The sequence below is a fragment of the Maniola hyperantus genome, chromosome 4 (assembly GCF_902806685.2).
Source record: "Maniola hyperantus chromosome 4, iAphHyp1.2, whole genome shotgun sequence".
NCBI lineage: Eukaryota > Metazoa > Arthropoda > Insecta > Lepidoptera > Nymphalidae > Maniola > Maniola hyperantus.
Window position 1 is genome coordinate 8748803 of NC_048539.1, and position 23077 is coordinate 8771879.

The 23077-nt window shown below is 37.3% G+C and overlaps 1 protein-coding gene across 1 annotated transcript in view; it reads right to left on the minus strand.

The window, feature by feature from the left end:
- Window positions 1-2387: 2387 nt before the first annotated feature.
- The window catches only part of LOC117997049 (ATP-binding cassette sub-family C member 4-like), a 45641-nt gene continuing 24951 nt past the window's right edge, over window positions 2388-23077 (minus strand). The window contains exons 10-25 of the mRNA XM_034985225.2: window positions 17348-17512; window positions 16137-16274; window positions 14736-14903; window positions 14156-14284; window positions 12868-13121; window positions 11341-11390; window positions 10245-10454; window positions 9538-9768; window positions 8889-8995; window positions 8417-8540; window positions 6935-7108; window positions 5460-5587; window positions 4637-4759; window positions 4430-4552; window positions 3820-3980; window positions 2388-3066 (exon numbers count right to left, since the gene is read on the minus strand). Of these exons, the coding sequence (XP_034841116.1) occupies window positions 2787-3066; window positions 3820-3980; window positions 4430-4552; window positions 4637-4759; window positions 5460-5587; window positions 6935-7108; window positions 8417-8540; window positions 8889-8995; window positions 9538-9768; window positions 10245-10454; window positions 11341-11390; window positions 12868-13121; window positions 14156-14284; window positions 14736-14903; window positions 16137-16274; window positions 17348-17512 (2565 nt within the window). The 3' untranslated portion in view covers window positions 2388-2786. The remainder of the gene's footprint in view (window positions 3067-3819; window positions 3981-4429; window positions 4553-4636; window positions 4760-5459; window positions 5588-6934; window positions 7109-8416; window positions 8541-8888; window positions 8996-9537; window positions 9769-10244; window positions 10455-11340; window positions 11391-12867; window positions 13122-14155; window positions 14285-14735; window positions 14904-16136; window positions 16275-17347; window positions 17513-23077) is intronic.

A 23077-nucleotide genomic window follows, 5' to 3' on the forward strand; every position in this document is an offset into this window, starting at 1 on the left:
TACTTCGGTTGGGTTAGATTATAATAGGCCTTGAAATAAATTAGGTATAGGTACCTAAACATATATCTTATTTTTCCAAATCAAATTATTATAATTTATAAATATATTCCTATGTGGGTTATTTAAACAGTAATAATTAATGGAACCACCTAGACAAGTATGTAGCTATTTAAAATGGCAAAAACTTAATCTCTGCTGGAATGGAACGTAGCATCTGATGAAATTTTTACGTTGGAACTAGGTATTATGTCAGCCGCTTTTCCGAACGACCGGTGCGACTAGCGAGTAATCGCCCGTCAAACTCGCACACTCGCTCATACAGCAATCCCTGAGAACTATCCCAACTACACACTCACTTCTCGTTGCTCACCAACTCGCTTCTAATTTCTAGCTCAACACGTTTCTGACTAATCGTCGGTGGTGGGACAAATGCCCAAGGTTTCAATTTTTCTTACTTTATTTTTTGACGTTGTGGTAAAAATACTTTGATTTGTATAGCTTGGACGTAATTTATTTAATTACAGTATGTACATACTTTTCGTCACTCACGGGGAAAATGAGATGTGTACACTATTCATCATTATTCATACAAGTAAGCTGGATTTGATATTGCCGAGCTGTTTTCAAAACAATTATCGCCTTCGGCGCTGATAGCAGCAGTAAATTACCGGAAAAATAAGTCAGTTTGTATAGCACACCATATCTAGCGTACTTGTATATGTCTATATCTGTGGTCTTGTATAGAGATATTGTGTATTGATGACAAGTATCTTTGTTTACTAGTCATAGATTTTAAAAAAATACGATCAATCGTTAGAGATGTATTCTTTGCGAAGATTTTTCGTAAATCTTAATATGTAAATCCATGGACTTATTATTCCTCCAAGTGTAAATCTAAAATATTATCACAAAATGAATGCGTTATAATACGCAATCAGATAAAAATGGAGGAAGTAAAATTAATAAGATTTAAATATTATATCAAATAAATTGTCATGAACAAACAAGATGCTGACCATTGACTGCTGACTTCGTTGTAAATCGTTGAAATGGGATGTAAATCATATTGCAAGGACTCCGTATCACCAGCTAAATATTCCCCAAGTACAGAGTCTTCGCTGCCCATGAAATATTCGCCAAAGGTACCAGTGTCCGCAAAACACTCGCCAGAGTTATCCTTGCCTGCAAAATACTCGCACGAGCTTTCGTCGCTCTCAAAACATACGCCAGATTCATACAATTCTTCGTCCAAGTCAACGTGGGCTTCAAAATTCTGCCCTTGCTCATCGTCGTCCACAGGACAGTCACCTAATTCATCACTGCTTGAAAAGTTTGGGCTTCTGTCATCGTTGACTATAAAGTCACTTTTTTCATCGTTACTCGAAATATTCACGCCTTTAACATCCTTGCTCACAAAGTTAGCTAGTTACAAAAGTCCAAAGTCGTCACCTTATTTGCTCGAAAATTTCTTGCCTCCATCATATTTTCTCGCAAAATTCTCGTCCATGTCATCTTTGCTTACTGAATTCTCGCCCTTATATTATCTGCGCACGCTGTACTCAAACGTGCTAGAATTAATGTTTGAAAATCCATGCGTAGTAACCATTTCCGGAATACTTATATTACTAATCATATGGTTATACTGGTCCTTGTACCAATGCGAAGTTTGCCGAAGGTGTTAATTTGTCAAAGAAGAAGAGATAGGTACCTATAATTACAAGGTGAGAACTCATTTATTAATGAAATATTTATGAGCTAGGGTCGGTACTCGGTACATAATATTGCAAAACTACTTACTATTTTACGATGGAAATCTAAATATGGACCGAGCCTCAAGTGGAATTTCGTGTGCAAAATATGAGGACCGCACTTGAGCTTTTGTATTGCATTCTTAAGGTCATAAAGGCATAAATGTAAAGTTTTGTAATACGTTGTCGGCACAAGTCTTTAAAAAAAATATGGTGCCATATTTTTTGTATGGATTTTTTTTAACCGCATGAATGATTATAATAAATTATTATTGTCAATTTAGTTAGCTCAGCACTGTCGATAATTTGTACGCGTACCTTTTATAATAGCTTTTTATACCTATTAATAATTATTTACTTTGTTGTTTTAGATTTAACTTATGAATACGAATTGAAAGAAAAATTCCTAAGATTTATTTCACAATGAGCTGTTGCGATGGTTGCACGAATGATGATATTATTTTGGAGAACTCACTCGTTGGGAACAAGTCCCCAACTCTGTACTTCATATTAGGACTTGTTATGATTGCTTTATATTTAGCTTACCGCCTCTTTAAGTGCCGTCATCCAAGAACTCGAATACTTTGTATGTTCTAAACATTCACATCACTGGTTCTAATTAAAACAAATGAGTTTTGTAACAAAAAATATTTAATATAAAAATGTTACAGTATTATTTTAAAACATTCCTATTTTTATTTTAGCTTAACTTAATTTTAAAAAAAAAGTCTATTTATTTACACTATGTTTCACTCATTTCATTACTCCATATTCACAACTAGCAAAAGTTATCCTGTATTCCAAGAGCTAAATTTCTTAAAAGACATTCGAGTTATTTTGTAAACTCATAGTATTTAGGTACCTATGCTCAAATCTAAATGAATCTTACATAATCGAGCCTGTTGTATGGATTATTATACAATTTTAAATCATACAACGAGAAAGTATGAGTGTAAGTATATTTATAACGTTTGTACATTTTTCTTATTAAATTTGTACGATTGAACACTACACAAATCTTATCAATAACAATTTGTTTTATCTGACATATTCTTGTATATTGCTCTCAAAATATTTATCCTTAGCTATGTGGAATAAGCTTTCACTGGTTTTTTCTCCAGTTTCCCTGACCATTGAGGAAAACATACTATTGGGATCGGAAAGTAGTATATAAGGATAATCGAACTCTGCTATTTCTCCGGCGTTCATGACTAGAACTCTGTCGGAATCCATGATGGTATTAAGACGATGAGCGATAGTAAGGACTGTGCATGATGCGAATTGTCGGCGAATGGTTTGCTGGATGAAGTTGTCAGTCCTGTAACATGGACAATTTATTTAAAGCAAACTTTGTAAATAATTGTACTTATTCTTAGCAAATATTGATTCGCTTTTATGCGATTACAGTACTTACTACCAATTTTATAAGTTGCGTTGGCAAAATTGGTTTGCGCAAGAAAGCGCAACACACACAACAGAGACTCGTGCTATCTCGCTCATTATTCACGCGTACAAAACATGAACATGGCGCGTAGGGAACAACCAATAGTGGACGGACGCCCGCTTTGATTGGCTGAGATAGTTTGGCGCTATTCAAAAAACCGGCCAGGTGCGAGTCAGACTCGCGCATCGAGGGTTCCGCATTACAATCATATTTTTTCGATATTATGCCCGACAAATCCAAAACTATTGTGCATAAAAATAAATTGAATCTGTTTTAGAATATACAGGTAAAAGTTGAAAATACTAATTATTTGTTCATGAACACATTTTATTTTTTTGTGATGTAACCACGAATTCACGGTTTTCAGATTTTTCCCCTTACGTGTGCTATAAGATCTACCAACTTGCCAAATTTCATGATTCTAGGTCAACGGAAAGTACCCTATAGGTTTCTTGGGAGACCAGACAGACAGACAACGAATTGATTCTATAAGGGGATATATTCCTTTTTTCCTTCTGAGATACGGAACCCTAAAAAGAAGATTTCTGTGCAGGTACATCGGCGTAACTTATAAAAGTGGTAGTACCTACTGTATGTAAAACTAATTTATGTCATCAGTTTACTCACTGTGGATCAACATTTGCTGTGGCTTCATCCATTATCAATACTTTGTTCGATCTGAGAACTGCTCGCGCTAAGCACATCAATTGCCTTTGACCAACCGAGAAGTTTGCTCCTCCTTCAGTTACTTTGAAATCTAAAGGAGGAACCGCTGATTTCATGTCCACCTATAGAATATTAAAACTGTAATAAATGTTTATTTGTTATCAACACCATTATCATTCATTCAAGGGGTGGACCAACAAATTCCTGAAAGGCCAGCAACGCATCAGCAGTTCCTCTGGTGCTGCAAATGTTCATGGGCGGCGATAATCACTTAACATTAGGTGACCGGTCTGCTCGTTAGCTCAATATTTCTATTTAAAAAGAACAACCGATAGACGTCCACTGCTGGACATGGGTAGGTCTCTTGTATTCGCCTGAATTCAGCGGCTCCCTGCAACTCATTTGATGTTGTCTGCCTACATACTGAGAGGTCTTTTTAACACTGCATTTTCTGGTGCGAGGTCAGCATTCTAGCACCTTGGGACTCCAATGTCTATCGTTTTTTCGAGTTGTGTGTTTCTATTTGTTTGTAGGATAATATAAAAATCTTTTTAGTCTTTTTTCCACATACCTGTTCCAAAGCTCGCCAAAGTTCATCATCACTGTATATATTGAAAGGATCTAAATTGTACCGTATAGTTGCAGAAAATAGAACTGGCTCTTGAGGTATAATTGATATCTTTGATCTTAAAGTCTGAAATGATAATAATAATGCCTGAGTGAAGAAAATAAATTTATACATTTGCATTATGTTTAATCATTTTATAAAATAACAGACCTGCTTTGCTAATAATGAGGTGTCGATGCCGTCAATCATTATTTTGCCATCAATGAAGGCAAATCTAAATATTGCGGATATCAGAGATGACTTGCCGGCACCCGTCCGACCAACGATACCAACCTACGAAAGCAAAAAATAGGTTATTTAGTTATTTATGGGTGCAAATAAATAATTTTAAATACATATCAAAAATTGCGAAACCGGCAGGATTGACGGCTAAGTAAAACATTATCATAAAAATTATATAACGCGTAAAATTAAACTCAAAATTTCAAAATTGCTTTAGTTGCGTGAATCGTCTAGACTTCATATTTTTATGAGACTCTACAATGGTACCTCATCGGCACCGACCCCAAAAACTATTATTATGGAACTATATTACTCTTGTATACATAATATATTCGGTAATAAATTAAATTATTTTTCAATTTTTAGTGTTTGTGTATTGAAGTCGGTTTTTATTATTTTTGTAAAAAAAAATATTTCACAATTTTTAGTGGCCCCATGGTATTAAAATATGCTATGCCTGGTTAAAAAACTACTGTTTACTAAGCTATTACACTGATCGCGAGCAATTTACTCTTATCCGTTGAGGAGTTCCATTATCTATCTTCGAAGATCTTCATCAGATCTTCACCAAATTTATATGGGGCCACCTTTGAAATATACCCTTTAAAACAAAAACAGAATTTTCAAAATCGGTCCAGGCGTCTTAGAGTAATCGGGGAACATACATAAAAAATAAAAAATATCCCGACGAATTGAGAACCTCCTTTTTTGAAGTCTGTTAAAAATTGGACAGTCTGTTAGCTTCGTTTACCTTCCATCCAGAATCAATAGTAATATTTAAGTTCTTGAGTACTGGTGCTTCGTCGAGTGCGTATTTCAAATTTACATTTTGGAAAATGATTCGCCCTTGAGAAGGCCACGTGGGAGGTAAAGCCAACTCTGTAATTGAACGATTTCTGTTAATACACTGGTCCTGCCGTATCTCGCGTTGTGTCCGGTTAGCTGTTTATTCTGTACTATACAGGCTGTAACCAGAACGCTAGCAAAAACTTAGCGTTATTGTTATACTACGGTCAAAACACAATCCAATACCAATAGGTAACCTTTTGCCTCATTTTGTAGTTTTAGTCATTTAGTATTTTTCAAACCGCAACCTGCAATGTAATATGCAATGCGTGCAAAACTCAAGTAAATACCCCGCCTACGACGCGGCATTGACTCCGAGTGGCCTACTTACGCAACTTTCGTTGACCTCTAGCGTCATTCAAATGTTTTATTTGCAATATATCGTAAACATTTACAAAATTATAGGATTTTTTGTATTTTTTCCGCGTTTTTCTATGCTACCATATCAGTAATCATCAGTACTATCACCTGTCTTCGATTTTTCCAGGATTCTGGTTATACCCTGTATATAGCAGGCTAGCAGCCCACCCCGAATTCGTCCGGGTTGAGCAACATCATACAGCCTACAAGCTGATGCCCGCGGCTTCATATGCGTGGATTTAGGTTTTTTTAATATCCCAAGGTAACTCTTTGATTTTCCGGGATAAAAGTAGCTTATGTCACTTTCCAGGTCTAAAACTATACCCAAAAATCAAGTTGTAACATGATTGAAGGACAAACCAACAAACAACAAACTGATAAACCAACAAACAAATACACTTTCGCATTTGTGTAATATGGGTAGTGATATCCATCTGGAATAGTGTACTTTTGCAATGGTGAAAGCCTTTTTCAAATATGTAATTGCAGTGGTTCCGAAGATTGCCCTCGGAATACACATAAATTCACAAAATTCGCACTCTTGCTTTGTAATATTATAGTATAGGTACTACATGATACCCGCGCCTTCGTCTACGTAAGTTTCTGTTTTTTTTAAAATTCCGACACGACCGGAGAGCGATCAGGCGCAGGACCGACGGCTTTACGTGCTCTTCGAGGCACAGGGGTGCAACACCGCCAACTTCCTAACTCCGAGCTAGTAGGTACAGAGGAAATCCCATACCTAACTATTTTTTTGGTCCAACCCGGGAATCGAACCCAGGATCTCGTCATCTGCAGTTGATCATGCTAACCACTAGACCAACGAGGCAGTTAAGTTATACATATGTAGCACACGATGGAAGTATTGGATGGATAGTATGGATAGTATAGGTATAACACGCGACAAGTCGAGATGGCAATCGGGGTATGAGGCGGGGAGACACCCCGCACACCCGCATGTCACCCGCGCTCGCCTGCACCAGGTTAGCGCGAGGGCTGTGTGCCTGTATATAGACTTACGTCCATCGTACAAGTTGGCCTCGGTTTCTATGCGAGTGTACTCCAGCACGCGCTCGACGCTGGTGAGCTGCGCCAGGAACTCCACCAGCATGCGCGCGCCGTGCTGCAGCATTGCCGTCAGCATGTTGCTCTGCGTCACCGCCAGACCCACGCTGCCCACCGGGATCACATCCCCTATACGAACAAATTGCAGTCATATTAGTCTTTAGTCTAGGTCCTGTTTCACAACATCTAGATAAACTGTATGTATTGGATTTTGACATTTCGACAGATTGGTTCCCAATACAAAACTGTCATAACGTCAAATTGAATGGTTAGATAACGTTTATCTGGAGGTTGTGAAACAGGCCCAAACATATAAAAGGAAAAGGTGACTCGACTGACTGACTGATCTACAAACGCACAGCTCAAACTACTGGACGGTCGGGCCTGTATACCTATGTTAGATAAAGTTTATCTGGTGCTTGTAAAACAGAATTACGTATTTTTAGTATATCCCGCTTTCCACGAAAGAATCCCGCTTTTCTACTCGAAGCCCAAAAAAACAAATTTGGCAACGCTGTCCGACGCATATCTACTTACGAAGAGCGGGGGTAAGCTCAGGGAGGCGAAGCACCTCTTTCGATAACACTTTAAACTCAGCATTATAAAATACCTATTGTTGAAATTGATATACCTATCTAGTTTTCCTAAGGATTAAAATTAATGTAATATAGGCGATTACGCTCATCGCACTCACACGTTCGCTCATAGCCAGAGGCGGATATCCCTAAGGCAAACTAGGCACGTGCCTAGGGGCGCGAGGTTACGACGGGGGGCGCGCGATCATGTAGAGTTTCATTACCTGTCCTACCTAATTTATCTCTACTAATATTATCTTGAACTGGCTCTTCTTTAATATAGAAAAGTGTCATGACTCATGACGTGATATTCTTCACATAAATAGTATAATCACCAACAACCAGCTATACAATGAGACGATTCCTCGATCTTTTGAAATAAGTTAGTAAATATTTTGATATGGCTGTTAGAGGGGCGCCTATGAGGTGCTTGCTTATAGGGCGCTCTCGACATTTAATCCGCCTCTGCTCATAGCCCAACCATACTCGTGTGGCCCAACGACAAAACTATCTCGACAATACACCGGCTCCTCGTTGCTTGCCAACTCGTTTCTAGTTTTTAGCTCAGCTCGATTTTTTGCTAGGTAGTGGCTTATAGTGTAAAATTACGGTTCCGATGGGCAGTCTTTACCTACATTGATTCTACATTATCTATAATATGCATAAAAGGAAAAGCTGACTGACTTACTATCAACGCACAACGAAAACTACTGGATCAGGCTGAAGTTTGGCATGCAGATAGCTATTATGACGTAGACATCCGCTAAGAAAGGATATACCTATGGGGGTGAAATAGGGGTTTGAAATTTGTGTACCTAGTCTACGCGAACAAAGTCACGTAGTTCAGAATAATGAAACTTACCAAAGTCTACATACAAAAACACGAAGATGATAACTGTAAGATAAACTGTGCACAATGTATCCAAATAAAATCCAAATGTACTGCCGCCGCCCAAATAACAATTCCAAGCTGCCGTATGCAGGTCCTGCAACCAAAAATGATATATTACATACTATTAATGAAGATGGTCTGTGCAGGTTTTCTTGGAAGTTGTAGGCATATTTAATGTAGGTACATAACGCACGACGACGCAAGCTCGTCGCGACGGACTTTAAAAGGAATGCGCGTTCGATAATCGATTTGTAATGCAAGAAACTGTATGAAGCACGTCAATCTGTTCGTGACATAACGATATGCGAGTAAAGAAGCCAACACACGCTTCTTGTGGGAACGGCCGTAGAGTAGAGTATTTCAATTTTCAGGCACTGCTTATTTTTAAGTTTAGAAGCTTATAATTAGACTTATTTATGTTACTCGAATAATAATTTCTAACCTGATGATTGTCGAACTCATCAACAAGTCTTTGTTGGGCGCCAGCTGATCGAATTGTTGCAATTCCGCCGAGAGATGATGTTACCATTCCGAACACGGGACTTTTTGCTAAAAGAAATATATTGATTTATCAAAACAAATTAATAAACAATTAAGTAATATTAGAGCTAGAATTCCTTAGATGTTTTGAAGCGCGTGCTTTGGTAACGCGCGTTTTAAAAACCAAAAGAGTCAATTAGGCAAATACAAACGCAAACGTGCAATTTTGATTATGATTTTGAAGATAATTTGGATTCACCCAGAATTCTCTTTGCCTCTGCAATCTTTTTTTATAGCGACGATAGAGAAGCTTAACACAAGAAATCACTTCCACGTTCATTTCGTCGTTCTAGCACCACGTAAGCAAAAATTAGTATCACCAACACCTACTGTGTACTGCTTTTAAGCTGCAGGCACATCAGAGAGTTGTGAAGCGTGCCATTAGCGCGCCAATGCGAAACGACATCGACCATCTAATGTGCTTCTTAATAAAAAGACACTATGACACAGAATGGTTTCTGTCGTGTTACAACACACCAGCAAAATGTAATATAGGTGTTAGCGTCTTTTTGCGGGGATATTCTTATATTATGCAAAAATGTTCTACTTACTTATCCCTTCTAATCTTTTCACACCTTGTGCGGTTCTAAGGTATAACTTTACGAAGAAAAAGAAAATAATCATCAACACTGCTGAAGGGATCAGTGTATAGTACAAAGCTATGGCATTGAGGATCAAGATGAATATCAGTGTGCTGTAGATTTGGAAGACGTCTAACAATGTTCTGGGCAGAATTTCGTCCAAGGCACCCATGTCTTTAGTGAAACGATTGAGAATGCGTCCTAAAATAAAAAATAAAAAATACAAGAAAATTTACAAGCGTTTAGAAAAACACCGGCTAAACCAAATAAAAAAACATTAAGTAATTGTTGAAATAAAGACTCATATGAATATTTAAAAAGCAAGTGCACCCGACGTAGGTATAGGTATGTCCTACCTATATTACCTATTCACGTTCACCTAAGATAGGTCGCTCAAGTCAAACTTTCATAGATATGGCATCGACAACTTCAATAACTAAGTTGATATTTATAATATATAAATGATAGGTACCCATACAACTTGTACCCCTAACTTATACATTAAAAAAAAAAATTATTTGCATGAGACAAATTTCAAATTTAAAAAAAATCTTGTACCTGCAGATAAAACAAGAAAATTTTGCTTTGTTGTTTTGAAAATTGATGATAGTAGCTTACTGAAACTGTACAAAATTGAAAGAAATAGATTGAATGCACCAAAATCTAAATAATCTTACCGGAAGAACTGGTATCAAAGAACCGCATGATGCCTTTTATCATGGTCGAGAACATGAGGTCGTGGAGCCTTTGCGAAGCCGTGACGCAAAGGTTTGCGAAGGGTATAACTCTGAGGTGGGTAAGCATGACGCAGACCAAGATTATGCAACCATGGATAATGATGTATTGTCCCGTGGTGAAAGGGCCCACTTGAGTGTTTAGATCCTTTTCTATAAGAGATTTTTACAGTTTAGTACATAATCAGACTCAAGATACTTAACGAATCAAGCTTCACTGTTGAAAAAAAAAGTGTAGATTTAAATCTCGAATTTAAAAAAAAAATCAAAATCCGTCACTGGAATGAACTGGGTGGTTGTGCCCGCCAGTTTAACATCGTTCCAAGATTTTTTTATTAATGTACGTCTACTTAAAAACCAGTGGCTAAAAGAGTGATGGAATTAGTTACACCTACCTATTTTTCAAGAACGTACCTACTATCCATACTTTAATATTATAAATACGAAAGTGTGTCTGTGTCTTGTGCTTTTCACGGCTCACCAATTGTGGTTTAACCTCGAGAAATAGCTTACATTGCATCCCAGGGAAGCTGAAGGACTTAGGCTGCTTTTTGTCCCAAAAAATCAAAGAGTTCCCACGAGATCTACATCGATTTACACCGAAGAAATTACTGTCATCATCTATGTTCCACAGAGATAGCTTGCATCCTGGAAAATCAAAGACTTCCCACGCGACTGACTGACTGATCCTTAAATAACCACACCACAGTAAACCACAGCAGGTAAATAATAATAAAAATATACAATAATGACAGTAGGACCACGAGGAACTGGGTTTCCTAGTGGTCCTAATACCTTAAAGGCCAGCAACGAATCGGCAGTTCCTCTGGTGATGCAAATGTTCATGGGCGGCGGTACAGGTGACCCGTCTGCAAAGGTCCACAAGGAAACAACTCCTGAGTTGGTAGACACGCGATTAATTCTAAATGTTGTAAACCAGATGTCAGTCAATTTGGGAAAGATTATCCTAAACTAACAATTTACCTACATGTTAACATTTGGATTTATTTATATGTAATGCAACAAAAAATTAACTAACCTATATCACCTCCACCAAATCCTTCCTCGAATATTGCCATTTGGTTTGCCCTGAAACAATAATTGGATGAATTCACTACTAAGTTCGCCCACGTTTTGACTTTTGATTGAAAATGCTACGAACCTGCTGATGAGGAAGACACAAAACGCACGAGAGGAGAAAAGATATAGCGCTTTACAAATTTGACCCAAATGGGGTACCCAGCTTCGAATATTTTTTATTTATTTATTTATTTATACTTTATTGCACACAACACAAAGTAAATATATAAAAAAACATACAAGGATCTTAATCTAATAGCAGTAGCATGCAAAGGTGGTCTTATCGCATCGCTAAAGCGATCTCTTGCAGGCAACCTTTGACGAAAGGAATCAGGAAAGCACGGGTTGGTGCGGCAACCGAAAGTGGTCCTGACAAAGCATGCATGTCCCTCCGCCGGGACAATGGCAGCCACTTTAGTGTAGCATGGAACGACGGAACTCTGATATAATATGATCATATTTTCGCAGACCAAATATGAAGTGTATACACAACATGTTTTATAGTCTCTCCAACTTGTTTAAAAGTTCTTGTGTCAGGTCCGGATAGCAAGAGTCACCGTACTTAGTCTAGTATTGGCAATTATAAATTGAATAAATAAATTGAGTTTTCGTGGGATGTTTAAACATCTAAATCCGGACCTATAGCTAAAAAACTAGTCAAGTGCGTGTCAGACTCGCACACCGAGAGTTTCGTACTACAGTCGTATTTTTCGACATTTTGCGCTATAAATCAAAAACAATTATGCATAAAAATAAATAAAAATCTGTTTCTGAATGTACAAGTGAAGCCGTTTCATGATGAGGTACGGAACCCTAAAAATGTACGAATTCGCGGGCATGAGCTCGTAAAAATATGTTTCTTATTTGCTTCGTAAATATATTAAACAATATAAGTAGGTACATAATATTCCAATCATAAGAGTAAAGCCAAAACTAAGACGCTCATGCATTGTTTGCGGTCTCGTCTCAAAAGGTCAAGTGTTAGTTCTGTGTTGGTAGTGTGCCATGAGCCCATAACCCTTGTCTTAGGAAGCAATGCTTGTTACGCTATTTCAACTGAAAAAAAACATCTAAGAACTGGCGCGCACCACGGCAAATTTCTGTACATTTTTTTCCCCGCAAAATCTGTGAACTATATAAATAATTGTCATGTCAAAAATAAGGGTCAACTACCTAAAATCGTACTTTTGACATGAAATTTGACACATAAAGTTAAAATGGCGCGTGAGAAGTTATTTTTTATGCATTATACACTCCTTTTTTGGCTGTCGTGTTAAAAGTAAAACTTTGAGTTTTGACATTTTTTTCCGAAATAATTTTTGCCATTGTACATGAATATAACTTTGCTCTCCAAACGCACCAAAAATGCCGAGAACTTGCTTCATATTCCCAACGCTAATATTATCTAACAAACGTATATTTTAACACTAAACATTCCACTTCATTTAATTTTATTTTCATTTCATTAGTCTTTGAAGTCACTTACCAAAAACTGATCCAAAAGTCGGCAGCGGATGCACTCGCGGCGGTAACCAATATCATAAGCATGGTGAATAAGATGAAGAATATATTCCCTCCAGCGGTGAAATACGAGTATATGACCTCCCATCGCAAGTTACCGGACTGCTTCTCTTCGGCAGCCATTTTCTGCGCTTCGAATTGGTCTGCATCTTCTGCATCGGTCGTGGATTTTGTTGATAAAGCTCTCAGTATGGCAGGTCTTTCTTTGTCTTCTAATTTCTGAAAGATCACCCATGGGTAATCCTAATACTATTATATATACATAATACCTATATTATATACTAGCTGCCTCGGTGAACTTCGTACCGCTTAACAGTGATTCAATTTTTTTTAATTTTCTCTCCGTAAGAACCATCCTCGTACTTCAAGGAATATTATAAAAAAAAGAATTAGCGAAATCGGTTCAGCTGTTCTCGAGATTTGCGATTAGCAACACATTTAGCGATTCATTTTTATATAGAGATTCTGTAGTACGTGACAGGTCGAGATGCCAATCGGGGAGGGTACGCCCCACACACCCGCACAGCTCCCGCGCTAACATGGTGCGGTCGAGCGCGGGTGACGTGCGGGTGTATGGGGTGTCTCCCCGCCTCATACCCCGATTGCCATCTCATGCTGTCTTGGACTATAAAAAATAGCTTCGCAGTAGATCGTACCTACTTAAAGTTTTTGAGACTTCATTATCATCATCATTATCAACCCATCACCAGCCCACTACTGAGAACGGGTCTCTCCTCAGAATGAGAAGGGCTTAGGCCATAATCTACCACACTGGCCAAGTGCGGATTGGCAAACTTCACACACCTTTGAGGACATTATGGAGAACTCTCAGGCATGCAGGTTCCCTTATAATTTTTTAACTGTTTATAACGTAAGGTACATATATGTAGTAGGGTTGAGATGGATATCGGGGTATGATTCGGGGGCACGCCCTGCACACCCGTACGTCACCCGCGCTAACCCGCACAGGGTGGACGCGAGAGCAGTGCGGGTGTGTGTGGCGTCCCCACCCCGATTCCCATCTCAACCTGTCTTGCAAACTATACATAACTCCGGAAAGTTACAGGTCCGGGATCGAGCTCCGGACCTCCCGAATAGGTAACTAAGCTATCACCGCTCGAGATTCGGCAAGCCAGAGATAAATTTTATTAAAACATTTATTTCTGACTTTCTAATTGCTATAATTGCTTTCACTGTTAAGTATCAATGGTTCTTTTCCAACTATCTGTCTAATGACTTCGCCAGCCTATTACCATGGAGACGCCTGAGCCAATGCTAGCAGTATCTTTCTCCTTGCCTTCCTGTATTGAGTTGAGCAGTTGAGCGAACTCTTTTCCAGCTGACACAAGTTCGTCAAATGTTCCCATGTTTTCTACGCCACCCTGAAAAAAAATATCGGGTATTGTATTGATATTTTAACGACCTTATTAATTAAAGGGTACTATTAGTTAGAGTACAACACTGTTTGGAAAACTAATATAGACAGATAGACACACATTCGCATTTATAATATTATAGTATGGATTTATTATTGCAGATTGTGTGTAAAACAAGTTCATGCTCCTTATTCGTAAGTAGCAAATCTAAAAATAGAACTTGCAATAATGATTTAAGTACAATCTTACAATAATATTTCATTTGTGTATTGCGTATGTATGATAAGCGAACTACATACAAATATACGGACAGATGGACACGGACTGGACGAAACTGTAAGGGCTGCTTGTTTTAGCTGCTATGGAACACTAAAAATTAACTCTGCATGCCCACGGACCACAAAATTGTAATCCTTGCATTCATGCTAAATATACTAATGGATGAAAAAACGAATACCTCATTCAAAACAATGATGAAATCGGCGGCCTTAAGGAAGTGTATTTGATGTGTAACGAGGATGCGTGTGCGGCCGCGCAAGTACTCGTTGATGCAGCCGTCGAATAATTGACGACCCACATTAGCATCCACCGCGGACAGCGGATCATCTAAGAGGTAGATATCGGCCTAGAAATGAATAAGTAGACTTATAATTACTTAATATGTTTGATATAATAAATAAACTATTTAATATTTACTAGGAATAAAAATTAAAAAAAGTGAGGACAGTATAATTAGTTTTTAGGGTTCCGTACCTCAAAAGGAAAAACGGAACCCTTATAGGATCACTTTGTTGTCTGTCTGTCTGTCTGTCTGTCTGTCTGTCTGTCAAGAAACCTACAGGGTACTTCCCGTTGACCTAGAATCATAAAATTTGGCAGGTAGGTAGATCTTATAGCTGACATTTGGGGAAAAATCTGAAAACCGTGATTTTAGGTTAGATCACACAAAAAAAAATTAAATTGTAGTCATGAACTAATAATTAGTATTTTCAACTTTCGAAGTGAGTGACTATATCAAGTGGGGTATCATATGAAAGGTCTTCACCTGTACATTCTAAAACAGATTTTTATTTATTTTTATGCATCATAGTTTTTGAATTATCGTGCAAAATGTCGAAAAAATACGACTGTAGTACGGAACCCTCATTGCGCGAGCCTGACTCGCACTTGGCCGTTTTTTTTGTGGTGAGGATTAGGTTGCTTTTAAACGGAATCATTGAACACTGCGAGATTATTTTTAAGTACCTACTCTAGACTTTGGATTAAACGACTACAGCTACATTTTTAGCGCTAAGGGATGTTTGGAGTCGGTATATGTAATCCACAGTTAAGTTGTTATATTATATACCAGCTGACCCGGCGAACTTCGTACCGCCTAACAGTCGATTCTTTATTTTTTTATTTTTTTTAAAGAAGTAAGAACCATCCTCGTACTTCAAGGAATATTATAAAAAAAGAATTAGCGAAATCGGTTCAGCTGTGCCCGAGATTTGCGATCAGCAACACATTCAGCGATTCATTTTATATATTATAGAGAGATAATCAAATTATTACATCGTCGTCATCAACTCCATGAGACTGTGAACGTCTACTGTTGAACATTAACCTTCCTCAATTACCATTAAAACTCAGTGTGCAGCCTTCGTTATCCAGCTATATAACATATTCAGTTATCTACTTATAAACAAATTTGAAAAGTCTGTTACATATTGGTTGCTTCAGGTGGAACAAAAAGAAGCTCAAATTATCTAATGGAACGAAACCCTTTCCGTAACAGGGCTGAATCCAATAAGTAGAGGCCAAATTGGAAGCATTGAACACATGGCGTTGTTAGGAGTAGGAATAAAAAATCAATTACTTCTCTGTAGACGGCTCGTGCCAAATTGATTCGGGCGCGCTGCCCTCCCGATAGGGACACCCCCCTCTCGCCTACCAGCGTTTGGTCGCCGTACGGAAACTGTTTGAAATCCTTCTCCAAAGCGCATGCCCTGCATACCTGGAACAAATTAGTTTTCAGCTCAAGATGCCGAAGTGAACTACCTCTCAGATTGTTATTTTCAGTGAATCAAGCCACAGGCTTACGAAACACGTAGGGACAGAGGCATCGATAGTTTCAGGTGAACAAATTAGATCCGGTCACTGTGTATGTTCATTTACGCACGTCAAACAAAACATTAATTTTGTGAAGTTATTGTTAGGAAAAATATTGAATTAAAAAACGTTTTTATTTCTTTGGACACCCTCTGACCCACACTTTGCTTTAACTTTAATTTATTAATATTTCAAGTTTATGCAAAAACCCTATAACCACAACCGCACAGCCCCCGCACTAACCCGGTGCGGGTTGTGCCAATTCAACCTGTCGCGGACTATACATAGCTGCTCTACTAACGGCATACTGGACTAAGAGCCAGCGCGTGCCAGACCTTCGTTATTTTATGAAAGCTGAAAGTTTCTCTACGTATTGTCTCCAACACAGGGAGGAACAATCAGCGACTATGAAGTTTGGATCATGGTGGCTTTGAGATATAACGGGTAATAAAGATGTAACAAATCGTATGCCAAAGTATGAGCACCAACATGACGTAAATAAAATGGCTTCAAAAACAGGATTCGGATCGCCTTTATCGTCATTCATTGTAACTGCCACTTTAGCATCCACCATTGCAACTTGCAACTTTCAGCTTTTATCCAACATCTCGAAATTCCCAGTGGGCTCTCGGGTCCAAAGTTTTAACTGGAAAATATTGATGGGAAGTGAAACTTTTGTTTGAAAGTCAGATGTTATTACTTACTCGTAGGTCAAATGTTAGATAGATGAATACAAACAAACTAACAAACTTTACCTCTTTATAATATTAGGACAGATAAAATAAAAAGTAATCTAACCATTATCATTTTATGATATAAATAATTACTATAAAATTAAAATACCTATACGATACAATATTATTTTAAGTAAGTATAATGTGTTCAACTGATAATTAATAATCTATGAATGCAATTTTGATAAATACGTAGAATTAATTCCTGCATAACCAAGAAAGCATTCTAATTTTGAATACATACCCTCTTATATTTTTCCGGGTCATAAGGCACACCAAATAGTATGTTTTCCCGTACAGTGCTCGGGAAAAGCCACGCCTCTTGGCACGCGTACGATATATCCCCGAACACAGAAACACTGCCAGTTGCCGCTGGCAATTCCTTTAGCAGTAGTTGTAGAATGGAAGACTGCAAACAATAAATTTCCTGTTGCAAAATCTTTTATTAATCGACTAACCGTGAGTCCGATGGGATTTCTCATCGGCAACATCAACCACCCAACTTTTTTCGATAGGTGAGCACTAAAGATTTTTGAAAATAATTCATCCTCTAAAAATATTAAATAGTGGATGAAAGTGTGTCATTTTTAAAGTAAGATATATGGAAATTAGTGTTTAGGCTTCAATTTATAAGTAACATCCAGATTCCATATTTAACTTCAAAAATACCAAAATACCAAAATTGAACGTAGTGGTTATATACTTTTGAAAAATATTTGAAAAATGACGAACCTCCGTACAAACTTTCATCCAATATTTAATTAACCCCCGAAGGTAAAATTTTCGGAAATCTTTTCATGATGCTCACCTACGTTAAACAAACGACTCCTGTGCAAAATATTATTCTTCTAAAAAGACTTCTAAAAAGATTATTGAAACTTCTTATTTTTCTTTTTAAAAGACTCCAGTTAACGGAAAAGTTTAAATTCGGTGCGTCTTTTTCTGCTGAAAAATTATTTTTATTCAAAAGAGTCGTATATATTGTCAGATTAATTTCATTCAGTAATGATCTGATGAATATTTCCAGAAGTGGAGGGCGGAAGTCCATAACCGCTAAAACCCATAAGTAAACGTAATTATTATAATTACATAGGTACTTATACCTAACATTGCACAAAGATCGTCAAAAACGTCTCGCAAATAATATTTTAACTCCATTCTAGATATTATTTACGTGCCGTATCTTAGATCAGATATACAATTAAGATAATAAGAATATAAAAAAAAATCCCAGCTCACGGAGTTTCCTACCAAGTTGAAATTAACATTTTTCATGCATTTGAGATGATATTTAAAATATGAGTCACTAGCGAATTGATCCTGGACTTCGCTTCTGATTGCATAATGCTGCGTACGTTTCTAAATTAGGTACACAAACGAGTGTGGAAAAGCTCTGACATAAATTATTTGAGATTATATTATATGGTATGTACTGAAATAAAGCTACGTTTTAAAGCCTTAGCGCCGAATTGCTAAATAATTAATCAATCTATGTGTAATCTGTCGATAAGTTACTTAGCAACATTATTATTTGTCACAAAAGATCATACAATTTTTGACAAATATAACAATGTTACTAAATAACTTATCAAAAGATTACTGATAGGATTAATTATTGATTTTGTCCGTAAGCCTATTATTTCTATTTTATCTAAAAGCAAAAGTCTAAATATCTAGTTTAGTAATAAAAATCTACGTAGTTGCACTTTTAATACTCCTTATTAAGGTCCACCGTGTGTATTGAATAGTAAAATAAGGTTGATGTTTGTTATGTACTGTAAGGAATAGCTAAAGAAAGAATCATTTTTATTTACTGATAAAATAAATGCTGTCAATTACTGAAATAAACTTAGTTTCATTCTTAATTTACAGTTTGATAAAACTTAATAAGGCCCACGTCTAAGTTTCTGCACTATTTGTAAATATTTGCATGCAATGTAATATTACTGAGTCGTAATAACCATATAAAACAATCAAAATTTGATAAATTTTATTGTAGTCCTTATTAGGAACCTGGGTGCCTAATTTGGCCTACATAAGCCTTTTTTTAAACTGATTCTTAAACAATTAATAAAGAAAGCTGATTACTTTTTTCTAGAATAGGATCTTCACAAAATTTTCTTCATAGTGCCCTGGTTTGAATTTTAATAGATCAATAAATTTTCCAAATATAAGGTTTTTCAATAAAGGTAGTCCTTATTGTATAAAAGTTCTATATCAACGCTGCTAATTGGTTACTTATGACGCAGACTATGAAATGAAATACTTTTTCAAAGAAGTAGGTAAGCTAGGACCATGGTTGAAGTTTCCCACCAAAAATCAGGTCTGATCTAGTTAGTAAAATGTTCCTAATTTAATCGAACGAATTAAGTATTACTTTCAAATTAACGTAATTTTATATATATAACGTAATATATCCAGGCTTTCTTTTTGAAGTGAAAACTTCTTTGGCCGCGTTGGACATTTTTGGGATGGGTAAAAAATTCAAAGTCGCGTCACCGACATGCTTATGTTAATAGTGCTCGGAGTGGCAAAATAAATAAAAACTGAACTATTGTTAATGGTTTTAATTAACGAATTATCAAATTTTAAATTTTGACAAAAAAAAAACCATTGTTATTTCATAGTTTGAAGTTTTGACTTCTATCGGCAGTCTTTCGTATTGTATTAATCTTGTATTTATCAAACTGTATTATTTCGTACGTAGGTAACTTCATTGCTATCAATACATAAATTACTCATTAAATTTGCACACCTACTGCTTAAGTTTAAGGTAAGATAATTGGTCCTACTTATTAGTGTTCCGTACCTCAGAAGGAAAAACGGAACCCTTATAGGATCACTTTGTTGACTGTCTGTCTGTCGGTATGCCAAGAAACCTACAGGGTACTTCCCGTTGACCTAGAATCATGAAATTTGGCAGGTAAGTAGGTCTTATAACAGACAAAAAATTTGAAGACCGTGAATTTGTGGTTACATCACACAAAAAAAAATTGTGGTCATGAACTAATAATTAGTCTTTTCAATTATAAAAGTAAGATAGGTAAATATATCAAGTGAGGTATCATATGAAAGGTCTTCACCTGTACCTGTGTGTGTGTTAAACAGAGTTTTATTTATTTTTATGCATCATAGTTTTTGAATTATCGTGCAAAATGTCGTAAAAATACGACTGTAGTACGGAACCCTCGTTGCGCGAGCCTGTTTCGCACTTGGCCAGTTTTTTTAATAGTTTCTGAGAGTGCTATGTTGTACAAGACAGAGATGGTGCATGCAGTGTGTCAGCATCGGGACCTGTGACCGGGACAGTTCACCACAGAGAACCATTACGCACGGTTGATAGTTGCCCGGCAACTCAGTTGACAGAATCTGTAATTTATATAGAAGTTGCCGTACCAATGCGCACGGAGTTTCAGCGACTCCGTTCGAATGGGAATTAGGTACTTACCTTGTAACAAAATGACAAGGCTCGACGTCATTGGCAGGCGTCAAATGTTCCTACACCATAGAGATAGTTTACATATTCATGATCCAAGTCCTACAATTATGATTTTTCTTTGATTTTACGTCCCCCATAGCCTACTATTTGACATATCGTCGATTCAGGATCAAACCGAGAGTTCCCTCACTCTACTCTAGCACCGGACAACGCCGTCATAGGAGAGAGGGAGGGATGGGGGGCTGAAATAGACTCCCTATCCCCTTGGGCAACTCTTCGTCAAATACTATAAAGGCTACCGCACGAACTCAGTGTACGTTGGCCTTTTTTTATAACGTATGACTAGTTACTTATATCTACCTAGATAATTATAATGCGACCCTACGTCGAGACAAATAAATTTTGAACCATTTCTATAGAGACAATCATTTAGTTTTTAAATACGTAATTCTATGACTAACCTAATTCGCTAATTCAAATAGTCTTACGTAATGCATAGCAGTGGCGCAGAATAATTTATAATTTTGGAGTGTCCTAGATATTCTAAATTACAATATGCTAAGGGCGTAGCAAACTCATACCAAATTAGATTGGAGTTTGTTTTGCGTTTATATCCATATTAATACGCTTCCCACCGGATATAAGTGTCATACAAAAGTTTTATTAGCATCACTATTTGCTGGACCTATTGTTGGATTAAGATCCAGCGCGTGCCAGACCTTCGTTATTTTATAAAAGCTGAAAGATTCTCTGCGCATTGTCCCCAACACAGGGAGGAACGATCAGCGACTATGAAGTTTGGATTATGGTGGCTTTCGGAGAAAACAGGTTATGAAGGTGTAAAGAATCTTACGTCAAAGTATACAGTCTTTTTATTTTTATTTTCTTCGGAATTGTATTAGAAGTTACGTCATGCACTGCCAGACATTTAGTATCATGTCAGCCATCTGCCAGACATCCTTAAACTTTTAAACTTTAAGGGTTTCTGGCAGGGAGTTGCCACGACTCTAAGTAACGACATGACGAGATTTCTAATACTATTCCGAAGAAAATATAAAAAAAATATACTTTGACGTAAGATTTTTTACACCTATATAACCTGTTATCGCCCAAAGCCACCATGATCCAAACTTAATAGTCGCTGATCGTTCCTTCCTGTGTTGGGGACAATACGCAGAAAAACTTTCAGCTTTTATAAAATAACGAAGGTCTGGTACGCGCTGGCTCTCTCTCTCTCTCTCTATACCTACCTACCGTATCTAAGTATCGTATTTTAATGGGGAGGTAGTTGGTAATAAAACTTAGCTAATAGCAGGTAAACTAGAATAACAAGTCAGAACTCCCAACGCTGCCGTATTTTGTACCAAATTGTCAAAGCTAATACCTAAGTACATATATAATTGTTGTTTCTAAATTCTAATACGCACACAAACACATCTTTCCTCTTTACAATATTACAGTATAGAAGAATAGTAGGTAATGTATAGTACGCGACAAGTCGAAATGGCAAACGGGGAGGCGAACATCCACACAGCCCCTGCGCTAACCCGGGGCGGGCGAGCGGCGTGACGTGCGGGTGTGCGGCGTCCCCACGCCTCATACTCCGACTGCCATTTCAACCTGTCGCGGACTCTACAAGAATCATCCAGTTACAGTTATATTACTATAAGTACCAAAGTATAGATTGATATACTAAATTCCTAAGTGAGTAGGTAAAGAGTAATAGATAGAGTTAGTACAAGCATAGTACAAGTAACAAAGAGTGCAGTGCCAGCCAGATTACAATGCTTCAATGATGGCGCAAATTTTTCTTTTGTAGAGATGAATGAAGGTTTCTGTCGTGTAATATAGGAAACTGGAGCGGCAGCTAGAGTTGCTGCGTTGCTATTTTCGTAATATATTTTCATTTTACTTTACTTCTACCAATCCGATTTCGTGAAGCGTGATAGCCTAGTGGTTAAGACGTCAGCTTCCTATTCAGGGGGACCGAGGGTTCGGTCCCGGGTACGCACCTCTACTTAACTTTTCGGAGTTATGCATTAACACATAACGACCTAATATCACTTGCTTGAGCGGTCTCATTCTGAGATGAGCTAGGAGCTAGGAGGCGGAGGAGGAGGAGAGGACCCGGTCTCAGTAGTGAGTTGGCAATGGGTTGATAATGATAATCCTATTTCATTATTTTTGATTCGCAATTAATGCTTAAAACGCGCATAACGACCTAATATAAAATTGCTTGAACGGTCTCATTCTGAGAGGAGCTCGGAGGAGGAGGAGGAGAGGACCCGTGCTCAGTAGTGAGCTGGCAATGGGTTAATAATGATAATCCTATTTCATTATTTTTGATTCGCAATACCGTAAAAATGTGAATAAGTATGAATAAATCTTTTATGGACCGATTTATTGTTCCAACATAATATTTATGGTCTTCTTGAAACCACTTGAAGACCGAAGCATGTCTTCGAGTAGGTATTTACATCAGCAGATGTATATTTTATCGAAATTAATTAGAAACTAATTACTACTACATAAATT